This window comes from Sus scrofa, chromosome 14, assembly GCF_054392235.1.
Source record: "Sus scrofa isolate SSC_HxYL_T2T_F1_AM1 chromosome 14, Sscrofa_HxYL_maternal_Yorkshire_Landrace_v2.0, whole genome shotgun sequence".
Classification (NCBI taxonomy): domain Eukaryota; kingdom Metazoa; phylum Chordata; class Mammalia; order Artiodactyla; family Suidae; genus Sus; species Sus scrofa.
Window position 1 is genome coordinate 89,190,347 of NC_139396.1, and position 21,098 is coordinate 89,211,444.

Sequence of the window (21,098 nt, forward strand, 5' to 3'; positions counted from 1 at the left end):
TGTTGTTGTTGTTGTTTTATACTTTTCTATGATAAGTTCTTTTTAGGATCTTAATCGGAAAAAGCTTTAATCAATTTTTTGTGAAATGATGCCTAACTTTTGTGCTTTGATGACATTAATTCTAGTATTGAGAGCACTCTTCCTAGTTGCTTTTGAGATTTGCCTTTGAACTGCTCTAATTCTCTAGAACAATTTTGGTAAAGAATAAGTTGTGTCTTAACACATGTCCACCAAATATCTATTTCAAGTATTTTCCATATATAAAAATGATACAAGAACCATCTTCACTATTGCATTCCCGTAAATTTTATTTCCTTTTTTTAAATAGTGTTTTTCAACATGGCCAGTGTTCATATAAACAACTTTACCTTAGTGGGAACTAAGGGTATTATGAGTATTTTGGCAGAGTTCTCCCCTCTTTAGGCAGAAATAAGGCTGAGAGGAAATGAGCAATTATTTCCTCCTCCCTCTACCACTGAAATAGTATTTAAATTTATAGGTGAACTTTATTTGTAGAAAATACTCCCTTTATAAACCGTAAGTTTATCTTGTAGGTGGCCTTCTAAAATAAACTTTTTTGATTTTATACACTGTGTGCTAATGCTTTGGCTTTATGCCCCACCTCCCAGGTTGCAAACATCTAGGGTAGAACTCAGTACTAAAGAAAAAGAACCAAAAAAGTAACCTAGGAAATATTACAGATGTTAGTAATAAATTACTCAGTGATACTCACATTGGAACAGCAATAAATTATAATATTAACAGAGGTGGTCCTTAAAAATTGTCCCACTGTTCACCAAGGCATTTAATCTTTCCTATGTTCCAAATGAAATACATTATTGTTTTCTACCCTTAACAAAAGTTGGGTGTTAGGGACATTAGGTTTATTCATTTGACTGATTCTATTCACCACAGAGGTTGAAAACCCCTGTATGCATAGTATCAACTAGCACCAAATCCTTGGGATGGTCTATTTTGGAAGTCAGTTATACATACATTTTAAAAAATCATGAAACAATCTAAAATAGAATATGCTAAAGGCAAAAATGACTAATCCTGACAAATTCTAAAATTCACAATAAAAGCAATTTAGAAGTCTATGAAGGAGGGTGGGATGTTGAAGGAAAAAAAGTGAATTAATTAAGCAAGGGAAAAAATTGGAAGAAAGGAGAGGAGGAAAGATAAAGAAGGGAGGAGGCACTGCAGACAAGAAACACACTCCAGGATCAAATTAGAAATACAAAAGACATATTGAGGAAACCACTTTGGAACATAAGGCTTATATAAGGCAGTGGTTTTCAAATTATGTTCTGATCAGGTCCTATGTGGGCTGGTTGGGAAAGGGGTGAGGAGGCCAGCTACTGAAGTCTTGGTTCCTAGTTGGACTTGTCAACCACTGAGCCACGGCAGGAACTCCATTTTTTTTTTCTTTTTTTTTTTTTTTGTCCATGACTCAGTTCCCAGGCCAGGGATCAAACCCATGTCACAACAGTGACGCGAGCCACAGCTGTGGCAACATCGGATCTCCAACCCACTGAGCCACCAGGGAATTCTTTACTTAAGTCTTAAGCAAGGCAGTCCAGATGTATTAGGAAAATTTATCTAACAATGGAGCCAGAGGCTGTGTTGGGAAACTATTCAGTATGTCAGATAAGATGGCACGAGCCTAAATATATCATTGGCCACTGGTTTGTAAATAAAAGAGGATAAATGGATGCTCACCAAGGAAAAACCAACAAGACTGAGTTAGAGTTTGAATGGATGTTGTAGCAGGGGAAGGAGAAGTCAAAGATCCATATACTGATAGTGGTGCAGAATCTCATGTTGAATTTAAATCCAGTGGAATTAGATTGTATGAGAACATGGAAGATATGATGTTGATTGTGTCCAAGTTCTAAAGGGAAACAAAGTGGATTGAAATGATTAGTTTGAAGATGTAAACAATAACTGTGGTGGCTAATTGGGATTATACCTTAGGTCAGCCACAAGGATGAACACATAGCAGATCTGAGAGTTGCATTCTGGTTTACACCCCAGTTCCTAAGGTCAATTACTTCCTTAGAAATCACTAAGCTGGAAAACCTCTGTGCCTTGTGGGGTACCTGTGTTAAAGTGAAAAGCCCTGGGTCCTGGCACAGCTAAAATCTCATATCCAGAGATGGGGGATTGGCTTCTGGTGAAGTAGCATTCACAGGGTAGCACTGTAAGGTAGGGCAGATAATGTTAATGATGTGGATTCCATTTGGTGAGAATAAAATCCACAGTAGGGGAAGACTTTGTATGCCTCTGACCTGGTGACATCAGCCCCAAACACAGGGTTCAGCTTTGTGAAGGATAAGAAGGTCAGCAGAGATTTACAACCCATCCCCCCTCAAAGAAATAAACAAACAGGATGATCTAAACATCTCTATAGGAATTCCCATTGTGGTTCAGTGAAAACGAATACGACTAGTATCCATGAGGATGCAGGTTCAATCCCTGGCCTCACTCAGTGGGTTAAGAATCCTCTGTTGCCATGAGCTGTTGTGTAGGGTGCATAAACAGCTCTGATCTGGCGTTGCTGTGGCTGTGGCATAGGCCAGTGGCTACAGCTCGGATTTGACCCCTATCCTGGGACTCTCCATATGCCACGGGTGAGGCCATAAAAAAATAATAAATAAATATATATATATATATATATCTATATATATATATATATATCTTTTAGAGATATAAATACTCACTTTCCATCAGTCTAAGAATGGTTATTTAATATAAGTGGAAACACTTAATTTAATGTAAATGTTCTTAAATATACATTACATGTTATTGGCTGAATCGTATTCACTTCCCAAAACACTTATGATGAAATTCTAACCTGCAGTACCTCAGAATGTGGCTATATTTGTAGATAAGATCTTTAAAGAGGCAATTAAGTTAAAAATGAGGACCTTACCAAAGAGATAAAAGACTCATACACTGAGATCTATAAAACATTAATAAATAAAATTAAAGATTCAAAAAATGGAAAATATCCCATGCTCTTGGATTAGAAGAATTAATATTGTTAAAATGGCAGTACTACCCAAAGCTGCTTACAGATTTAATGCAATTCCTATCAAATTACCCATGCCGTTTTTCACCTAACTACAACAAATAATCTAAAAATTTGTATGGAACTATAAAAGCCCTAGGATTGCCAAAGAAATCCTGAGGGGGGAGGTGGAAACAAAGCAGGAGTCATAATTCTCCTAGACTTCAGACAATATTACAAAGCTACAGTAATCAATACAGTTTAGTATTGGTACAAAAGTAGACATGTGGATCAAGAGAGCCCAGAAATAAACTCACACACCTGTGGTCAATTAATCTTAAACAAATGAGGCAAGAATATAAAATGGGAAAAATACCAGTCTCTTCAGCAAGTGGTGTTGGGAAAGGTGGACAGCTGCAATGAAACTAGAACACACCCTCACACCATGCACAAAAATAAACTCAAAATGGCTCAAGGACTTAAAGTAAGACACGACACCATAAAACTCCTGGAACAGAACATAAGCAAGACATTCTCTCAGACATAAATTGTACAAATGTTTTATTAGGCCAGTCTCCCAAGGCAATAGAAATTTAAAAAAATAAACAAATGGAACTTAAACTTACAAGCTTTTGCACAGCAAAGGAAACCATAAAAAAAGAGAAACAAAACTTACAGAATCAGAGAAAATATTTGTAAACAATTCAACCTACAAGGGCTTAGCTCCAAAATATACAATCAATTCATATACCACAACAACGAAAAAACAAACAACCCAGTTGAAAAATGGGCAAAACACCTAAATAGATATTTCTCCAAATAAGACACAGATGGCCAGTAGGCACATGAAAAGATGCTTGACATCATTAATTATTGGAAAAATGCAAATCAAAACTATAATGAGGTACCATCTTACACCGGTCAGCGTGGCCATCATTAAAAAGTATATAAATAACAAATGCTGGAGAGGGTGTGCAGAAAAGAGAACACTCCTACACTGTTGGTGGGAATATAAATTGGTGCAACCACTGTGAAAAAAAATATGGAGGTTCCTCAGAAAATCAAAAATATAACTACCATATGATCTAGCATTCCCACTCTGGGAATATATCCAGATAAAACTATAATTCAAAAATTACAGGAGTTCCCATTGTGGCTCAGCGGTTACAAACCCAACTAGTATCCAGGAGACACGGGTTTGATCCCTGGCCTTGCTCAGTGGGTTAAGGATTCGTTGTTGCTGTGTGCTGTGGTGTAGGTCATAGACGAGGCTTAGATCCCATGTTGCTGTGGCTGTGGCATAGGCCAGCAGCTATAGCTCCAATTCAACCCCTAGCCTGGGAACTTCCATATGCCACAGGTGTGGCCCTAAAAAGCAAAAAAAAAAAAAAAAAAATACATGTACCCCTATGTTCATAGCAGCACCATTCACAATATCCAAGACATGGAAACAACCCAAATGTCCATCAGCAGATGAATACATTAAGATGATGTGGTACATGTACACAGTGGAATACTACTAGTTCATAAAAAAGAACGAAATAATGCCATTCACAGAAACATGGGTGTAACTAGAGGTTCTCAGACTAAGTGAAGTAAGTCAGAAAGAGAAGGACAAATATCATATGGTATCACTTATATGTGGAATCCAAAATATGGCACAAATGAACCTTCTACAAAACAAAAAACAGACTCAGACACAGAGAACAGACCAGTGGTTGCCAAGGAGGAGGAGGGAGGGAGAGGGATGGACTGGGAATTTGGTGTTAGTAGATGCAAACTATTACATTTAGAATGAGTAAACAACAAAGTCCTACTGTGTAGCACAAGGAACTATATCCAATCTCCTGACTTAGACCATAATGAAAAAGAATATTAAAAAGAATGTATACATATAACTGAGTCACTTTGCTGTACAGCAGAAATTGACATAACATTATAGATCAACTGTATTTTAAAAAAATTTTTACTGGTAAAATGAGGTTTTTAAGGTGGACCTTAAGCCAGTATGATTGGTGTTCTTTTAAAAAGCGATTAGAGGCCACACGCACACAGACCAAGGTAGACTATGAGAGGACACAGTGAGCATGTGACCATCTGCAATCCAAGGAAAAGTCCCGAAAAAGAAAAAAAAACAAAAACTAAAACTAAAATTGCCAACACCTTGATATTGGACTTGCAGCCTCCACAACTATGAGAAAATAACTATCTGTTGTTTAAGCCATCCAGTCTGTGGTATTGCTAGCAGCCCTAGAAAACATGGTATAATATGTATTTCAGGCTTCATAAATAAAATCAAAAGACAACAATAACCCAGAAAAATATTGGCTAACATACAAAAGAGACAAAGAAAGGCCTAGACAACAACACTCCAGTAACAATGGACTTACCTAGCACCCAGATCTGGGTCTCAAATTCCATTGTCCAATAAAAGGAACTCAAAGCTCCTTGGAGAAGTGGCTGATTCTAGGAATGCTACAGAAGTACACGGTATGAGCTTGGTCTGTCGTGTAGTGCCAAAAAGTAACAAATTGCTTAAAAATATCTTCCCAATTATAGAGGAATTGGAGCCAACTGAAAGATCTCCCTAAGTTCAAATCTTAAAGCAACAAAATTAAGTATTATTGGATTAATATTAAGTATAAGATAAACATGAGTTCATCGTCGAATTTTAAATAAATACAATGTAAATATTATAAAATATTTATTGAGTAAATAAATAGCTGGGCAAGATAGACAAATCACCTATGCAGAAGAATTTCAGATAGCGTATATAGATACCCCACTCTCAAGGAGGTAGAGGGGCCACTCCCCACTCAAGTGTGGCCGGAGCATAGTGAAGTCCTTCCAGAAAGAACAGCTTGGAATGTGTGAGGGAGGGGAAAGAGTAACTTTGGCAAATCTAACATTACCTCAGCCTGGTGGTCAAGGATAACATCATCAGTGACAAGTCATGCTGATCATTATGTGCCCTTGATATAATGTGATGACATGGAACTTTGTTTCTGTGGTCTTCCTCCCCAAAACCTTTATTTCAGTCTAGTCATGAGAAAAACAATTAGAAAATGCCTGTAGAGGGGCTTCCCACAGTATATTCAACCAATATTCCTCAAAACTATCCAGATCATTTCCCAAGGAAAGACTGAGGAAATGGTTACAGCCAAGAGGAGCTACGGAGGCAAGACAAACAATTATGCTATCCTGGATGGGGCCTTGGGACAGGAAAAAGACGCTAGGTAAAAACTAAAGAAACCCAAATCAAGTATGGAGTTTAGCTAATAATATGTTAATAATGATTTATTAATTGTGACAGACGTACCATACTAATGTAAGGTTTTAATGATAGGAGTACCTCCGTGTAGGGCATATGGGAACTATCTATACTATCTTCCTAAGAGATGAGATTATTATTTTTACCCTAGTTAGCTGGCAACATTTTTTTTCTTTTTTGTTTTTTAGAGCTGAACACACAGCATAAGGAAATTCCCAGGCTGGGGTCGAATTGGTGCTGTGGCTGCCTACACCACAGCCATAGCAACACCAGATCTGAGCTGCACTGTGACCTATGCCTTAGCTTGCGGCAATACCAGGTCCTTAACCCACTGAGTGAGGCCAGGGATCGAACCTGCATCCTTGTGGAAACTAGTTGGGTTCTTAACCTGCTGAGCCACAACAGGAACTCCAAACTTTTTTTTAAACAGTGATACACATGATTGCAGTGTATAGGAATGTAAAGTGGAACTACATCTCTGGAGGGCATTTTTGGTAATAGGTAAAAATGTGTGTACTCTTTGAAGCAGCAACATCACAACTATGAAGTGAATATCAAAATCCATATAAATGTTTTTCACAGTATTATGTGCAGTAGCAAAAATCTGGAAATTAAAGGTCTGTAAGCATGGGACTATTTAAATAAACCATGTGGGAGTTCCCCCTTGTTGCTCAAGGGTAACGAACCCAATTACTATCCATAAGGACACGGGTTTGATCCCTGGCTGTGAGCTGTGGTGTGGGCCGCAGACGTGGCTCAGATACCATGTTGCTGTGTCTGTGATTTAGGCCGGCAGCTGCAGCTCTGATTTAACCCCTAGCCTGGGAACGTCCATGTGCCACACCTGTGGCCCTAAAAAGCAAGAAAAAAGAGAAAATAAATGAATAAATAAATAAACTATGTGAATTTCAATTTGGAATATAATGAAGATATTAAAAATACTATAAACTGGAGTTCCCTCTGTGGTTCAATGGCATCAGCGACATCTTGGGAGCACTAGGATTCAGATTTGATCCCTGGCTGGCACAGTGGGCTAAGGATCCCTCATTGCTGCAGCTGCAGCTTAGGTTGCAACTGTGGCTGGGACCTGATCCCTGGCCTGGCAACTCCACATGCCACAGGGCAACCAAAAAAAAAAAAAAAAAAAAAAAGAATAAGGTAATATTTGAAAACAAAAAATTCCATTATACATTAAGTGAAAATGCCAACTGTAAACCATGTATACGTTGTCATGCCATTTCCATGTCCGTCTGTCTACACACACACACACACACACCCCTCTCTCTTGGACCTGGGATTTATTGAAATAAATTCTAACAGATAGCAGTAAGTTAAGTCCTGCTAGTGACTGTCATTTTATAAGTGCTTAAAGAGAGTTATTACATATTGTAATAAATATATCAGATATTATTTCACAATACTATCACAATTAGAAGTCATTGTTTCTCAAAGCAATGAAATGAAGTACCACTTTTTCCCTTACTACAAACTGTGCCTGGGTGTACCTGTTATGTTTATGTTTTGGGTATATTACACATGGATAAAAAGTGGGGTTTACATACAATAAAGTGTTGCCTATGGTTACCTCTGACTGGTAGTGTTGGGACACTTTTTATTTTGGCAATTTTCCACATTTTCCAAGAGTTCTTCAAGGAACCACAGAATATTTTTTGTGATATAGAAAATGTTTTTCAATGGCAGTTTTTTAAATAAATCTTTTTTCCCATGAAAATATCTAGAACATTGAAACCACCTTTAAAAAAAATAAAAGCGTACTTTTACTTTGCTTTTCTGAGTGGATTTAGTTTATACATAAACTTTTCATACCCATTTACACTGCAATATGCTTTCCATGTACTGTCTACTTTTCTATTAGGTGAAATTTTATGAGCTGTTAAAAGCCTTGTTATGTCTGATTTGTCCTCTCGTACTTTTTACTTTTAGATTGGTATTTGGAATGCTTTATCCTGCATATTATTCATACAAAGCTGTGAAAACAAAAAACGTGAAGGAATATGTAAGTATAATTTTGTGAGTGATCAATTCTGCTTGTGTATCCATTATATATACTAGAAAAACTGCCATTATTTTAGAAACAGCTGGAATAATGTTTTGGGTTAAAATGTCATGGGGGAGGGAAAATAAAAAGTTTCCAAACACCACAAAAATTTGAGCTGGGAGTATACAGCTGGGTAATACTAATAATTGTACTGGCCAATACAATCCTCCTTATCTGAAGTGTTTGTGATACGGTTATTAAATGAGATCTTTTTTCTGAACCTAATTGTGTGGTTGAAGTACAGGGTGATACTTCAACGAGCTGATATGTTTCTTGAGTTTGGGCCCACTTGACCTATTGAGTATCATAAACCCAGGTTATATGGTACGCCTCTGTGCATCTTTGTGCCTGAGGTTTTCTCCTATCTTCCCTCCTAAATGTGTAATGTTTTTATTACCAAAAAAAGTCAAGTACAACTTGAAAATGAAGCTCTAATACTATGAGGACATTATCAGTAGGCACATAAATACCATCTCCTAAAATAAAAAGTAAAGAAGAAAACAAAAAGAAATATAAAGGGATAACAAATTATAATAAAAATAGGCCTGTTAGGTGTAAATTATGTGATAAAAGGGCAGAAAGGATTGTATCATTTAGGGATTGGCCTAAGAACCGTTATAAAAAATTAGTCCATTTCTTACTATATATCAAATTTGTTCGTTTTTAAGTACTTAAAATATATGGATTTGGGAGTTCCATTGTGGCTCAGAGGTTTAAGAACCCAACTGGTGTCCATGAGGATGTGGGTTGCATTCCTGACCTTGCTCAATGGTTAAGGATCCAGCATTGCCGCAAGCTGTGTTACAGGTTGCAGATGCGGCATAGGTTGGCAGCTGTAGCTCCATTCAGCCCCTAGCCTGTAGAATTCATTATGCCACAGGCGCAACCCTAAAAAGGAAACAAACAAAAATTCTTATTCAAACACATGGGAAAACTTCATGACTTGATATGTGCTGAGATATATACATATCTATGTATATGCGGATGTGGATATATACTTCACATACTGCCTTGCAGGTTTTTTTTTTTTGGTTTTTTTTTTTTGGTTTTTTTTTTTGCCAATTCTTGGGCCACTCCCACGGCATATGGAGGTTCCCAGGCTAGGGGTCTAATTGGAGCTGTAGCCACCGGCCTATGCCAGAGCCACAGCAACGCGGGATCCGAGCTGCGCCTGTGACCTACACCACAGCTCACGGCAACGCTGGATCCTTAACCCACTGAGTAAGGCCAGGGATCGAACCCACAACTTGGTGGTTCCTGGTCGGATTTGTTAACCACTGAGCCACGATGGGAACTCCCTGCCTTACAGTTTTTAGAGAATAACTCATTACAAAGTAAGAATTATCTGTACCTAATTTTGCTATGATATCGTGACTTTGAAAAAGGATTTCTTAACCAACGTTTCAGGCATATCAGAATGAGTAATTGAAGATAAACGAGGGAAATAGAAAGGCAGGTGGTTGGAGTTGGTTTGATAATGACATGGTAATCAACTCTGGCTCACAAATAATTTGAGGGGGAGAGCAAAATGCAAAAATAGGCACTGAAGCAGGAAAGGCAGGAGTCTGTCTGCCTTTGACAAGGAAATGGGATAGAATCTGAAGACTGCCTGGTGACAAAGTTGTCCGCCATCAAGTCGGTTGGAGAGAAAAAGCAGAGATATAGTACTAGGAAAATAATGTATTTATAAATTTCCTACCGATTTCAAAAGACTTTTGTAGCTTGTTGTTTCCAATTGCCACTATAAAAAATTACCACATTAGCATAAATCAACACAAATGTATTCTCTTACAGTCCCAGAGATCAGAAATCTGAAATGGATCCACAGGCTACATACCTTTGGGAAGCTGTAGGGGAAAATCAGTTTCCTTACCTTTGCTAGCTTCTACAGGATGTCTACTTTCTTTGGTTTATGACTGTAGTCCTCTATCTTCAAAGCCAGAAACACTGGACTGGAACCTCACACTACCATCTGTCTGGTTCTCCCTTCTGCCTTCCTCTTCCACTTATAAAAACCCTTGTGATTACCCTGGACTCACCTGAGTCATCCAGCCTCCTCTCCCCATCTGAAAGTCAGCTGATTAGCAAGCTGAATTCCATCTGCTGCTAGATTGCTCCTTTATCACATAACCTGACATATGCACAGGTTCCAGGGATTAAGACATCTTTAGGGTAGGGGGACATTATTCTGCATGCCACAATAGCTCTCTGGTCCTCAACACAACTCTATAAAGTCATGAGGAATATTGGAATGTTACAGCCTCAGCAAAGTGAATTAACTTGCCCAGGGTCAAATGGATCATAAGGCAGGAATGGTTCCAGATTAGAAAAGTAAATGAGGATTCTAGCTTCACAAAAACGTTGAAACAGCTGTCACAGCCAGCCAGGAATATGCCTCTGATTAATTCCAAGGTAAACCTTTAGGGGCCACAACTATATGGATATTTTCCAAGAAGAGCAATGAGGCAGCTTAACCAGTACTGGGGCAGGGCCCATAAGCATCTAAATCAACTGTGAGCCAAATGGTTATAGACGAAATTAGAAGTTTTTGGAAGTTCAGTATAGTCTTGGTAATTCTTTAAATATTTCCAATTTAAATTTACTTCTGACAAAAATTTTGAATATTTTCTTGCTGAGTCCCACCTAAACGTAGTCATCCAGTTTTACCTCTAATTTATAAGTTTTATCAGAACTCTGTTCTCACAAAATTTTCTTGTATGGTAATCCCACCCAAAGTTGCTTTGTTTTACATGCAGTTTCTTGGCAAAATGAACCTTCTTAAAATTTCCCTGTTATATTTTTAATAGCATTTTATACTATCTGTATTGTACTATTTATAAGTGTCAGTCTTCTCCAACAGAGTAAGGTCCATAGAGTTTTGTTAATTGCTATATTCCTATACCTAAAACAGTACATGTTACATAGTTGGTACTCAATATTTTTTTAATGAATGAATAAAGGAAGAAGAGCTGACTCCCAAGTATATAACAAATATTAAATAGTGTTTACAAGAGCATATTCATTTCTTAAGTGGATTGGTTTAGTGTCTCAGCTTCGATTCTACTGGGTTAAGGAGTACACAGTCCAGTCTGACTTATCCCTAAGCCCAGTTACTTTGTGGTATTTGGTTATTACCTGAACTCCCCTGATATCTACTTCAAAATTATTTCAGAAAGCAAACATTTCTTATTAATTTACTTCTTCCCACCCTAACTACTACCATTCCCCTTAAGCCTGCAAATAGTAGATTGCACCTGATAAAACAGATGCTGTGTTCAAATCAAAATAAATGGAAAGTGCTGTGTATTTTGGCAACCTTCCTTTCTTCCTTTGCCTTTGCCTATTTTAAAAACAGAGCTTTCCTAGGATATAATTTTCTGTATAGTGTGGCCGATATGGCCTACTTAAAGTCTTTCAGTCTTGCAGTAAGTGAAATGTAAACTTACCGAAGAATCAGTATGGTTTTGCAAATTTTTTTAAGCTTATACCATCCCATGACTTGAAAATAGTGTTTACTTCCAAGTCATGTATAATTGCTGCAGCTTTTCTAGGAAACCAATGTTCTTATTCTAAGAATGTTGGAGAAAGTGGCAATGAAAAGACTGGCTAACAGCACTTACAAATCAAAATCAGACATTTGGTCTTTGTGAGCAAGAACAAAGAACAAGGTTTGGAAGATTACTTTTTTAAAAGCCCATCCAAAACCATCATTGACTTGGTTTTTGAATGTGACCTAATTTTTGACTGAATATTTGGGGGATATGAAAATGAACAAATATACCACATGCAAGTTCTACAGTTCTTGTCAGTTGGTAAAATCTGAAGTTGTATTCAAGTTTTGTCTACTAGATCTAAGTTTGTCCACAAGTTATAAGGGGAAAAAACAAACAAACAAACAAAAATACTAAAGAACTTTAATATAGGCGTTCCCGTCGTGGCGCAGTGGTTAACGAATCCGACTAGGAACCATGAGGTTGCAGGTTCGGTCCCTGCCCTTGCTCAGTGGGTTAAGGATCCGGCGTTGCCGTGAGCTGTGGTGTAGGTTGCAGACGCGGCTCGGATCCCGTGTTGCTGTGGCTCTGGCGTAGGCCGGTGGCTGCAGCTCCGATTCAACCCCTAGCCTGGGAACCTCCATATGCCGCAGGAGCGGCCCAAGAAATAGCAACAACAACAACAGCAGCAAAAGACAAAAGACCAAAAAAAAAAGAAAGAACTTTAATATCAAGAAGTGTACCCTGGGCATCTTTTCATTTTTTGGGTAAAAATACTCATTTGATGGAGGAGTTTTAAAAATTTTGGAAATGTAAAGATTAATCCACTGATTAAAGGGTGAATTTTTTTTTTTTTTGAAAATTAGTTCTGTGAGGTCATATTCCTGTTTATTTTCCGTTCTGATCTACTTTTTTTGGCCATACCTGCAGCATGTGGAAGTTTCTGTGTCAGGGATCGAACCCATGGCACAGCAGCAACCAGAGCTGCTGCAGTGACCACACTAGATCCTCAATCCACTGCATTCCCCAAAAGAACTCCTTTGTCTTATTTTATTTCCTCATTTTGATGAAATGTATTCTTCCCAAGAAGGCTTTTGAGAGGTAGATTTTTTTTTTTTTTTTAGATGATAGGTTGGAAGTAATTTTCCGTCAAAATTTTGTCTTTTAGCTTCTCATGTCGCTGTGGAGACATCCAAAAACATTTTGATTGTTACTTGTTTGTCAGATCTTTCCTATGAACCGCTGTTTTAAAATTTCATGATGACATGCCTTGGTGTGAGCCAATTATAATCAATTTTGTTAAGCCCTCAGTAGTCCCTTTTAATCTGGGAATCCTTTGTCCTTTAGCTCTGGAAATTTGGTTAAAATTATTTCTATAATGATTTCCTGCTTTATTTTCAATGGTTCTGTCTGGAATTCCTTTTATTCAGTTATGAAGCCATTTGGACCAATTCTCTAATTTTCTGATATTTTTTCTTCTTTTTGCTCTGTTTTATGATAGTTTCTCAATTTTATCTTCTCTTGTGTGTTTAATTTCTAAGAACTTTTTTTATTCCTTGAGTGTTCCTTTTTCTATAGCATCCTATTCTTCTTTTGTTTAAAATAGCATCCCTTTTGTCTGAGGATATGAATGATTGTTTTTTAGACATCTCTCTGCATAGTCTCTCTTTCCTTTGAATTCTGTTTTTTGTTTGTTGCAGTCTCTGTTTTTCACATATGATTCTCTCAAATGTCGCATGATCCTTGGTTCTCTTTCAGTATTTGAGTATTATAATGAAAAGCTGATTCAAAGAGGCTGACTGTATGTGATCTTCACTATAGGGTGATCTGACGAGGCAATTGTATTTGTTCCTAGGGCTGCCATAAGGAAGTGCCACAAACTGAGTGGCCTAAAGCAACAGAAATGTGTTGTCTCGAAGTTCTGGAGCCTTGATGTGGACAGGGCCACATTCTGAAATCTGTTGTTTCTTGCCTGTATCTAGCTCTTGGTTGCCAGCAGTCCTTGCTGTTCCTTATTTTCATCTATAGCACTTCAGTCTCTGCCTCTGTTATCACTTGATGTTCTTCCCTTGCGTGCCTTTGTCTCTGAGCCTCTTCTTCTAAGAACACCAGTCATGTTGGATGGAGGGCTTGCCATACCCCAGTATGACCTCATCCTAACTCATTATAGCTTCAGTGACCCTATTTCCAAATAAGGTCAGATCCTGAGGGCTAGAACTTTGTATTCATCTTCTTGGCCTACCCTAACAAAATGCCACATGCTGAGTAGCTTACACAACATGTTTGTTTTCTCACAGTTCTGTAGCTCCAAGTCCAGGATTAGGATGCCATCAGGGTTGTTTTTGGTGAGGCCCCTTTATGGCTTATGGACCTTCTCTCCCTGTCCTCGCGTGGCCTTTCCTCTGTGCATTCATGAAGAGAGCTATCTCTGGTGTCTCTTACTCTTCTTATTAGGACACTAGTCCTTGTGAAATAGGGCCCCATCCTTAAGACTTCATTTAACCTTCATTACCTCCTCTACTTCCACATACGGTTTCTCTCGAGGGTTAGGGCTTCAACAAGTGAATTTTAGGACACAATTCCATCTATAACATACTTCAACATGTCTTTCTGGGGGAACATAATTTAACTCATTACAAACATTTCCTTAGAAAATTATCAATGTCTAGTATCTTTGTGCCAATGAGATTCTTCAGAGAAGACTCTTCCATTCTGAAAGGTATTGGTTGCTGGCATTCTGGTGGGAAAATACGGGTTGGGGGGACCCTCAATATGCAATTAATAAACTTTGACTTAATCCCTATTAGCCCTACTCTCAACTGTGCCAGAGATTTACAAATCCAGCGATCCTCTACTTTGCCCTTTCCAGGGACTGGGCCTCAGAGTCCTGCTGGGGGGAAGGAAGGGTATCATCAGACAGCCAAAGCAGGAGGGCATCTGAGGACCTACCTGCTCTTTACAGGTATCCTTACAGTCACCCATCCTAGCTTTTGCCTGTTTTGGCCAAGAATTGTGCCACCAGTTCTTGAGCCTTTGGGGAGCTCTGCAATATAAGGTTGGGTTGCTTCTCAGTTTTTCCCACAATCTGTTTTTACTATTTAGTTTTCTCAGGTTTCCTGAGTCAGTTACTACTCAAGCATTTCTTTCCTGGGTCCAAAAATGTTGATTTTTTTTCCTTACTTCATTCTTTTGGACCTAGCCTAAGTCTTAAAAAAAACAAACAAACAAACAAAAAAAAACTTTAGGAGTTCCCACTGTGCTGCAGTGGTTAAGAATCCCATGTTGCTATACCTGTGGCATAGCTCACAGCTGCAGTTCAGATTTGATCCCTGGCCAGGGAACTTCCATATGCCATGAGTACTGCCCCCCAAAATAAAGAAATCTATCTTTAACCCATATTTCCAAATTGACTTTATGCCTAAGATATTTATGTTTGAATTATATTTTATTATCAAATAAGACATTTAATTTTATCACTAACATTGGTTTTTAAAATGTGTTCATAAAGGAGATAGATTTAAAGTAGTAATACATATTATTTTTCAATCCTTGAAAATTTTTAAATTTAATTTTTGCTGACATGCAGTGAATACATGTGTATCTTATCTTGAGTTATAGTTGCTTGTAAACCAAGTTTTGATAAAATCACAGTTTCTACTTGGGATAGTTAAAAAAAGTCAGAATAGTTCATTATCCTTTAATGAAGTGAATCTACTTACATTTATTCAGTAAAGTAGGTGGCACATATGCTTTATAAACATAATTTTTGTCATGTCAGATTTCCTTATGTTATATATGATGCAGATTAGTATGTAACTTCACTGCTTGAAGTAACTGCTGCTATTATTATTATTATTTGTCTTTTTGCCATTTTCTTGGGCTGCTTCTGCGCTATATGGAGGTTCCCAGGCTAGGGGTTGAATTGGAGCTGTAGCCGTCGGCCTACGCAAGAGCCACAGCAACGTGGGATCCGAGCCGTGTCTGCGACCTATACCACAGCTCACGGCAACGCGGGATCCTTAACCCACTAAGCAAGGCCAGGGATGGAACCCGCAACCTCATGGTTCCTAGTCGGATTCCTTAACCACAGAGCCACGACAGGAACTCCCACTGCTGCTATTATTATCAAGTGATTTATACTCTTATTTCTTCTAAAAACAATTTCTTCATGATCATTTCAGGATCACATTACAGTAGATCCACTTTAGGAAACAAGATCCACTTAAATTTGAATTTAGACTATATAATTGGGGGAGGGATGTGTTAAACAAAAGCCTAACCAGTTCCTTCTAAAATTTAAAAATGTGAATAATTTGAGTACCCCTTGATATTTGGGAAATAAATTGAAAGCATTCCCACAGTTTTTCTGCTAAGCTGTAGCTAGCCAACTGCAGCTGTCTGTCTTGTCCTTTTCTAGCTTCCACTGCAAATTCTTTGTAAAACATACATACAGAGAAAAAAAATTCTAATGGTAACATGTAAACCTAAGCGGCTAAGTCAGGGTTTTGCTAATATCTATGAAGAATTTTACCAACTCTAGTGCCAATGGAAATAGATTTTAAAAAACAGGGACAGAAACTGTTGTTTCCATTAAAGGAAATGTTGTTAAGTAGTAAATTGGAGAGAGGCCTAGCCACCTCCACCCTAATCCCTAGTGATGGAACAACTTAAAATCGTAAAAGCTACAGCAACCAAAAAATTTAATTGCCACCACCCTCACTGTGGGAGAATTGTGTTCAGAGGCAGCCAATGTTCTGCACCGCCGCCCCCAGGACCTCCACTCCCTCGCCTGTATCTTTTCAGAAACCATAACCTCACTACTTTAAAGAAAACCTTCAATAAGTTCCAAAAGGGAAAAAGAATAACTGAGTACAAGAGAAAGTCAAAAGTGCAGTACTAGACAAATTCAAACATAAATATGACAGTAATGCATGTTATAATTCATGTTATTGCATGTATTTGAACAGGAAGGAAAAAAATGAAATTCAACTCACAAAGTAAGAAAAATATCAAAATTCAAGGAACCTGTAAAGAAAATAGGATGACTAAGGCAATAAAACGCAGAAATAAAAATAAGAACAAACTCAAGAGAATTACAGTATCTAACAGTTGTTCCTGATAATAAGTCTCATAATATAAACACTTGAAATTGCTGCCGTAGAAGAGTAGAAAAAGGGTTGACAAAATGAGAAACAAGAAAATATTTAAGCAAGTAATGCTAAACTTAAGTGCCAAAATTAAGATAATATAATTGAGGGGCTTTAAATGAATGCCTAACGTAATTCCTTCTAAAATTTTAGAATAATTTTTTTATTTAAAAATGAAATGTTTTCGGAGTTCCCGTTGTGGCTCAGTGCAAACCAATCTGACTAGTAACCATGAGGTTACAGATTTGATCCCTTGCCTCCTTCAGTGGGTTAAGGATCTGGTGTTGCGGGGAGCTGTGGAATAGGTCCAAGATGTGGCTCCACCCAGCGTTGCTGTGGCTGTGGCTGTGGCTGGCAGCTGTAGCTCCAATTTGACCCCTGGCCTAGGAACTTCCATATTCTGTGAATTCGGCCCTAAGCCAAAAAAAAAAAAAAAGTGAATGTTTTCTAATAATGTAAGATATACCTAATCTGTCTTTTTCTTTTCCTTTTCAGCTAAAGTTTACATTATTTAAGCAGAGAAGTTTCCCCTTTACACAAGGATCTACCTTTGGGATGTGCAGATATGTACATCATCCTTCCATTATGTAATTTTGGAAATATAGTGCCTCACCAACTACAGCTGTAATAATCAGATTGTCAGCCAGATTGCCGTCACACTGTGAAAGGTCCTCCTAAAAATATAAAAGCTAGAGCTGTTCCCAAAGATTTTAGCTAAGTAAGAAAAAAAAATCTTTCTGAAAACTTTGTCTAATTTTAAAAGCTCATGAGAGAGATTTTACTTCAGAAAGGTAATAGATTGTAAAAAGATGTTCTTTTGAAAAACCATAAAAATTTAAAATATATTGAATTACATAAGTATATGAAATTTTATCTATCTCTTGGTTATCAGACTAGATATAGACTGATTCCTTTTTTAAAATCACAGATCCAAACTCTACAGGTAAAAAAAGAAAAATTGTCAAAATGTCTTGAAAAGTCACAGAAATAGATTGAATTAAGTAGTTTCATTTAAAAATATTATATTAACTTCCAAAGGTTTCCAACAGCATCTTTTAAATGAATATCTAACACTTGAGTTTTATTATATTCTTCTTAAGAAGAATAAATTATTAGAAACAATTGGGCATGTTTTTGCCAGTGCTGATGATGTTTGAATATAATTTCTGTTCTTACTTTCTCTCTGTAGGAGGCAGATTTAGATTTGCTCTTTCAGAGAAGAATCTAAGGGCACTTCCACCTTGGGAAGGGAGAGAATTTTCATCTAGTGGTCAGTGTCCAGATAGCTCTGAGCGCTTAGGATGGGTAGACAGCAGGGGCATTCTGCATGGAACTTCTGGGTAGAAGAGCCTATAGGTGGAGTTCCCGTTGTGGCTCAGTGGTTAACGAATCCGACCAGGAACCATGAGGTTGCGGGTTCGGGTTCGATCCCTGGCCCTGCTCAGTGGGTTAAGGATCTGGCGTTGCCATGAGCTGTGGTGTAGGTTGCAGATGCGGCTCGGATCTGGTGTTGCTGTGGCTGTGGTGTAGGCTGGTGGCTATGGCTCTGATTCGACCCCTAGCCTGGGAACCTCCATATGCCGCAGAAGCGGCCCAAGAAATGACCAAAAAAAAAAAAAAAAAAAGAGCCTATAGGCTGCCCTTCCCTGGGTAGTTTTTTTAAAGTTTTTGTCTGTTCAGCTGGTTGCCATGAACTGTGCCTCTGAGCAGTGGGCTAAAAGCTCAGTTTCTTCTATTTTTTGAGGACTTTTTTTTTTTTTTTTAATGATGACGTACCCTTATGAAAATAAGGGTACATTTTAACTGTTTACATTGAACAAATTGCCATACAAAATGGAGCTGATCTTTTCTTCCTCTCTTTTTTTTCTTTTTCGGCTACACCCATTGCATGTGTAAGTTCCTGAGTCGCTGAAGTGACAATGCTGATCCTTAACCCACTTAGCCACAGGAGAACTCCCTGAATTCCCCAGACCCAAAGCTCTTCTTACATTCTCTTCACCAATAGTATCTCCTCCCTCTAAGTGATAGTGTCCGAAAAAACATAGAGCAGCCTTCCACTGCAGTGCTTCCCAAACTCTGAGTGGCACTGGAATCCCCCTGGGAGCTTGTCAAAAGGCAGATTCTGATATAGAGTAGTTCTGGCCTGGAATTGAGAGTCTGCTTTTCCAGCAGGTACCCAGATAATGCCAGTGCTACTGGTCTATGGACCACACTTCAGGTAGTAAGAATTTTGTGCTTGTTCTCAACTCTGGTTACACATCAAAAACTCACGGAGGAGTTCCCTTGTGGTGCAGTGGCTTGGGTTGCTGCTCTGGCACAGGTTCAATCCCTGGCCTGGGTACTTGCACCTGCTGTGCGGGTGTGGCCAAAACAAACAAACAAAACTAATGGAACTTAGCTTTTAAACATGTAGCTGCCCTCTCTCTGTGAGGATGGGACCTAGGCACCTGAATAATTTTTTTTAAATCCCAAGTAATTCTTATCCACATCCACAATGAAAAGCATTGATGGAATTCCCATCGAGTTCCTGCAATGGCTTGGGTCATTGGTAAGGTGGAGTTTGATCCCCAGCCTGGCACTGTGAGTTAAGAATCTGGGAACTTCCGTACACCTCTGATGTGGCCAAAGAAAAAAAAAAAAAAAGAAAAAAAAGAAAAAAGCATTGACTAAGAGGTATCTTATTGTGTACAGTGAATAATTACAACACTGTGCTTTTTTAGTGTAAGTTTATGTAGGCAGATGGGCACAAAATAACAAATAGTTTGTTTTAGAAACATCTGTTTGTAAATGGACTAACAACTTGGAATATATTCTCAAAAAACGACATTTTAACAAAATTAATCCTATGATACAATTGGAGGGGTAAAGATACTGATTTGGGATTTTCCTCCCAAGTTGTAGGGCTAGCCTCACACATAATGTCTGACAGTGAGGTTCCTGTTTAGAATCATCCACCTTTCTTCCTGAACCTTCCTCCTGCCTTTTTCATGCTGCCCAGCCCTCTGGCACACATCCATCCCTTCTTTACCCCAAGGGCTCTGTTACTTGCCCCTCTCCATTCACCCAAATGTGACTTCAGTTCTCCAGGTGAGATTGGTTACACATGCTTTTGAAGGAAAGTAACTCGATAATGCAAATTCTTCATTCTCAGTCATGACAGAGATTTATCTTCCTAGAGGTTTTCTTCTTACCAGTCTTTGCTTCTCGAGAAGGTGCTATTTTCCCATGTGGTATAAAGGCTAATTCTTACTGTTTGAGTGATTATTATATATTTAAAGTATGCTACTGAGCCTACAATATAAAGCTGAAACTTATATGGAGAACAGTGCTTATCTTCCCTAAAGAAGGAAAATTTGCATTTACTGTGTCAGTCACAGTCTTGCCAGTCACCTGGAGAAAAGACCATACCTTTTAGTGGCCAGGTTAGTTCACTTGTGAAAATAGCAAGGTGGAATTGACCATGAGGAAATGGAGGACCTAGGTGCCTAAAAAGGGGTGCCAGCCCTTGAGAAGGCCTCAAGTAGGAACCGTAACAGGCCAAGACCTTGGGAACACTATAAAGGAATTAAGAAGGTAGGATGACAATTTACCATGGAAACTTAGATGGCCAATAGACTGGCTAGAGAGGATCTGTTTTACCCATGCTAAAATTCTGAGAAATTCTGGGTGGTGCTATTAAAAGGGAACAGTCTTGCTAATACATATTTATTATCCCAAATAAATCAATAGGACTTTAAATTATACAAAAAAGTGAAGAGTGAATTCTCAGCCAGTGTAGATGCAGACTATTTTGGACTAAGGGGTCATTCCTTCCTTAATTCTGCTCCTGGGAACAGTTCCTATAAGCAATTCCTACTTTTTACATTTTCTTTTCAACTCTTTTTTTAAATTAATGATCACCTAATTTTTTAAACATTTTTGCACCTTTTTTCTTCTCTCAAGCTCCTCAAATACTGAGGTCAGGAGTAGGATACATGGAGCTTGTGTGATTCAAGAGCTCTGGGGAAGATCAAGGAAGTCTTGTGAAAGAATATCCATTTCTAGCTGCAGTCTGCCCCATTTTAATTTATTTTAACACCAGATACATCTGTGTAATGCAAGGCTTTCTTCCTCAAAA

General features: G+C 38.2%; 1 protein-coding gene and 1 long non-coding RNA gene across 2 annotated transcripts in view; both read left to right on the forward strand.

Moving 5' to 3' along the window:
* The window catches only part of LOC102165048 (uncharacterized), a 1,242,341-nt gene that overhangs the window by 485,891 nt on the left and 735,352 nt on the right, over positions 1–21,098 (forward strand). The gene's annotated exons all lie outside the window — the stretch shown is intronic.
* Positions 1–21,098, forward strand: part of REEP3 (receptor accessory protein 3) — a 104,737-nt gene that overhangs the window by 42,356 nt on the left and 41,283 nt on the right. Inside the window, exon 2 of the mRNA XM_001925659.7 lies at positions 8,229–8,301. Coding sequence (XP_001925694.2) covers positions 8,229–8,301 — 73 coding nt within the window. The remainder of the gene's footprint in view (positions 1–8,228; positions 8,302–21,098) is intronic.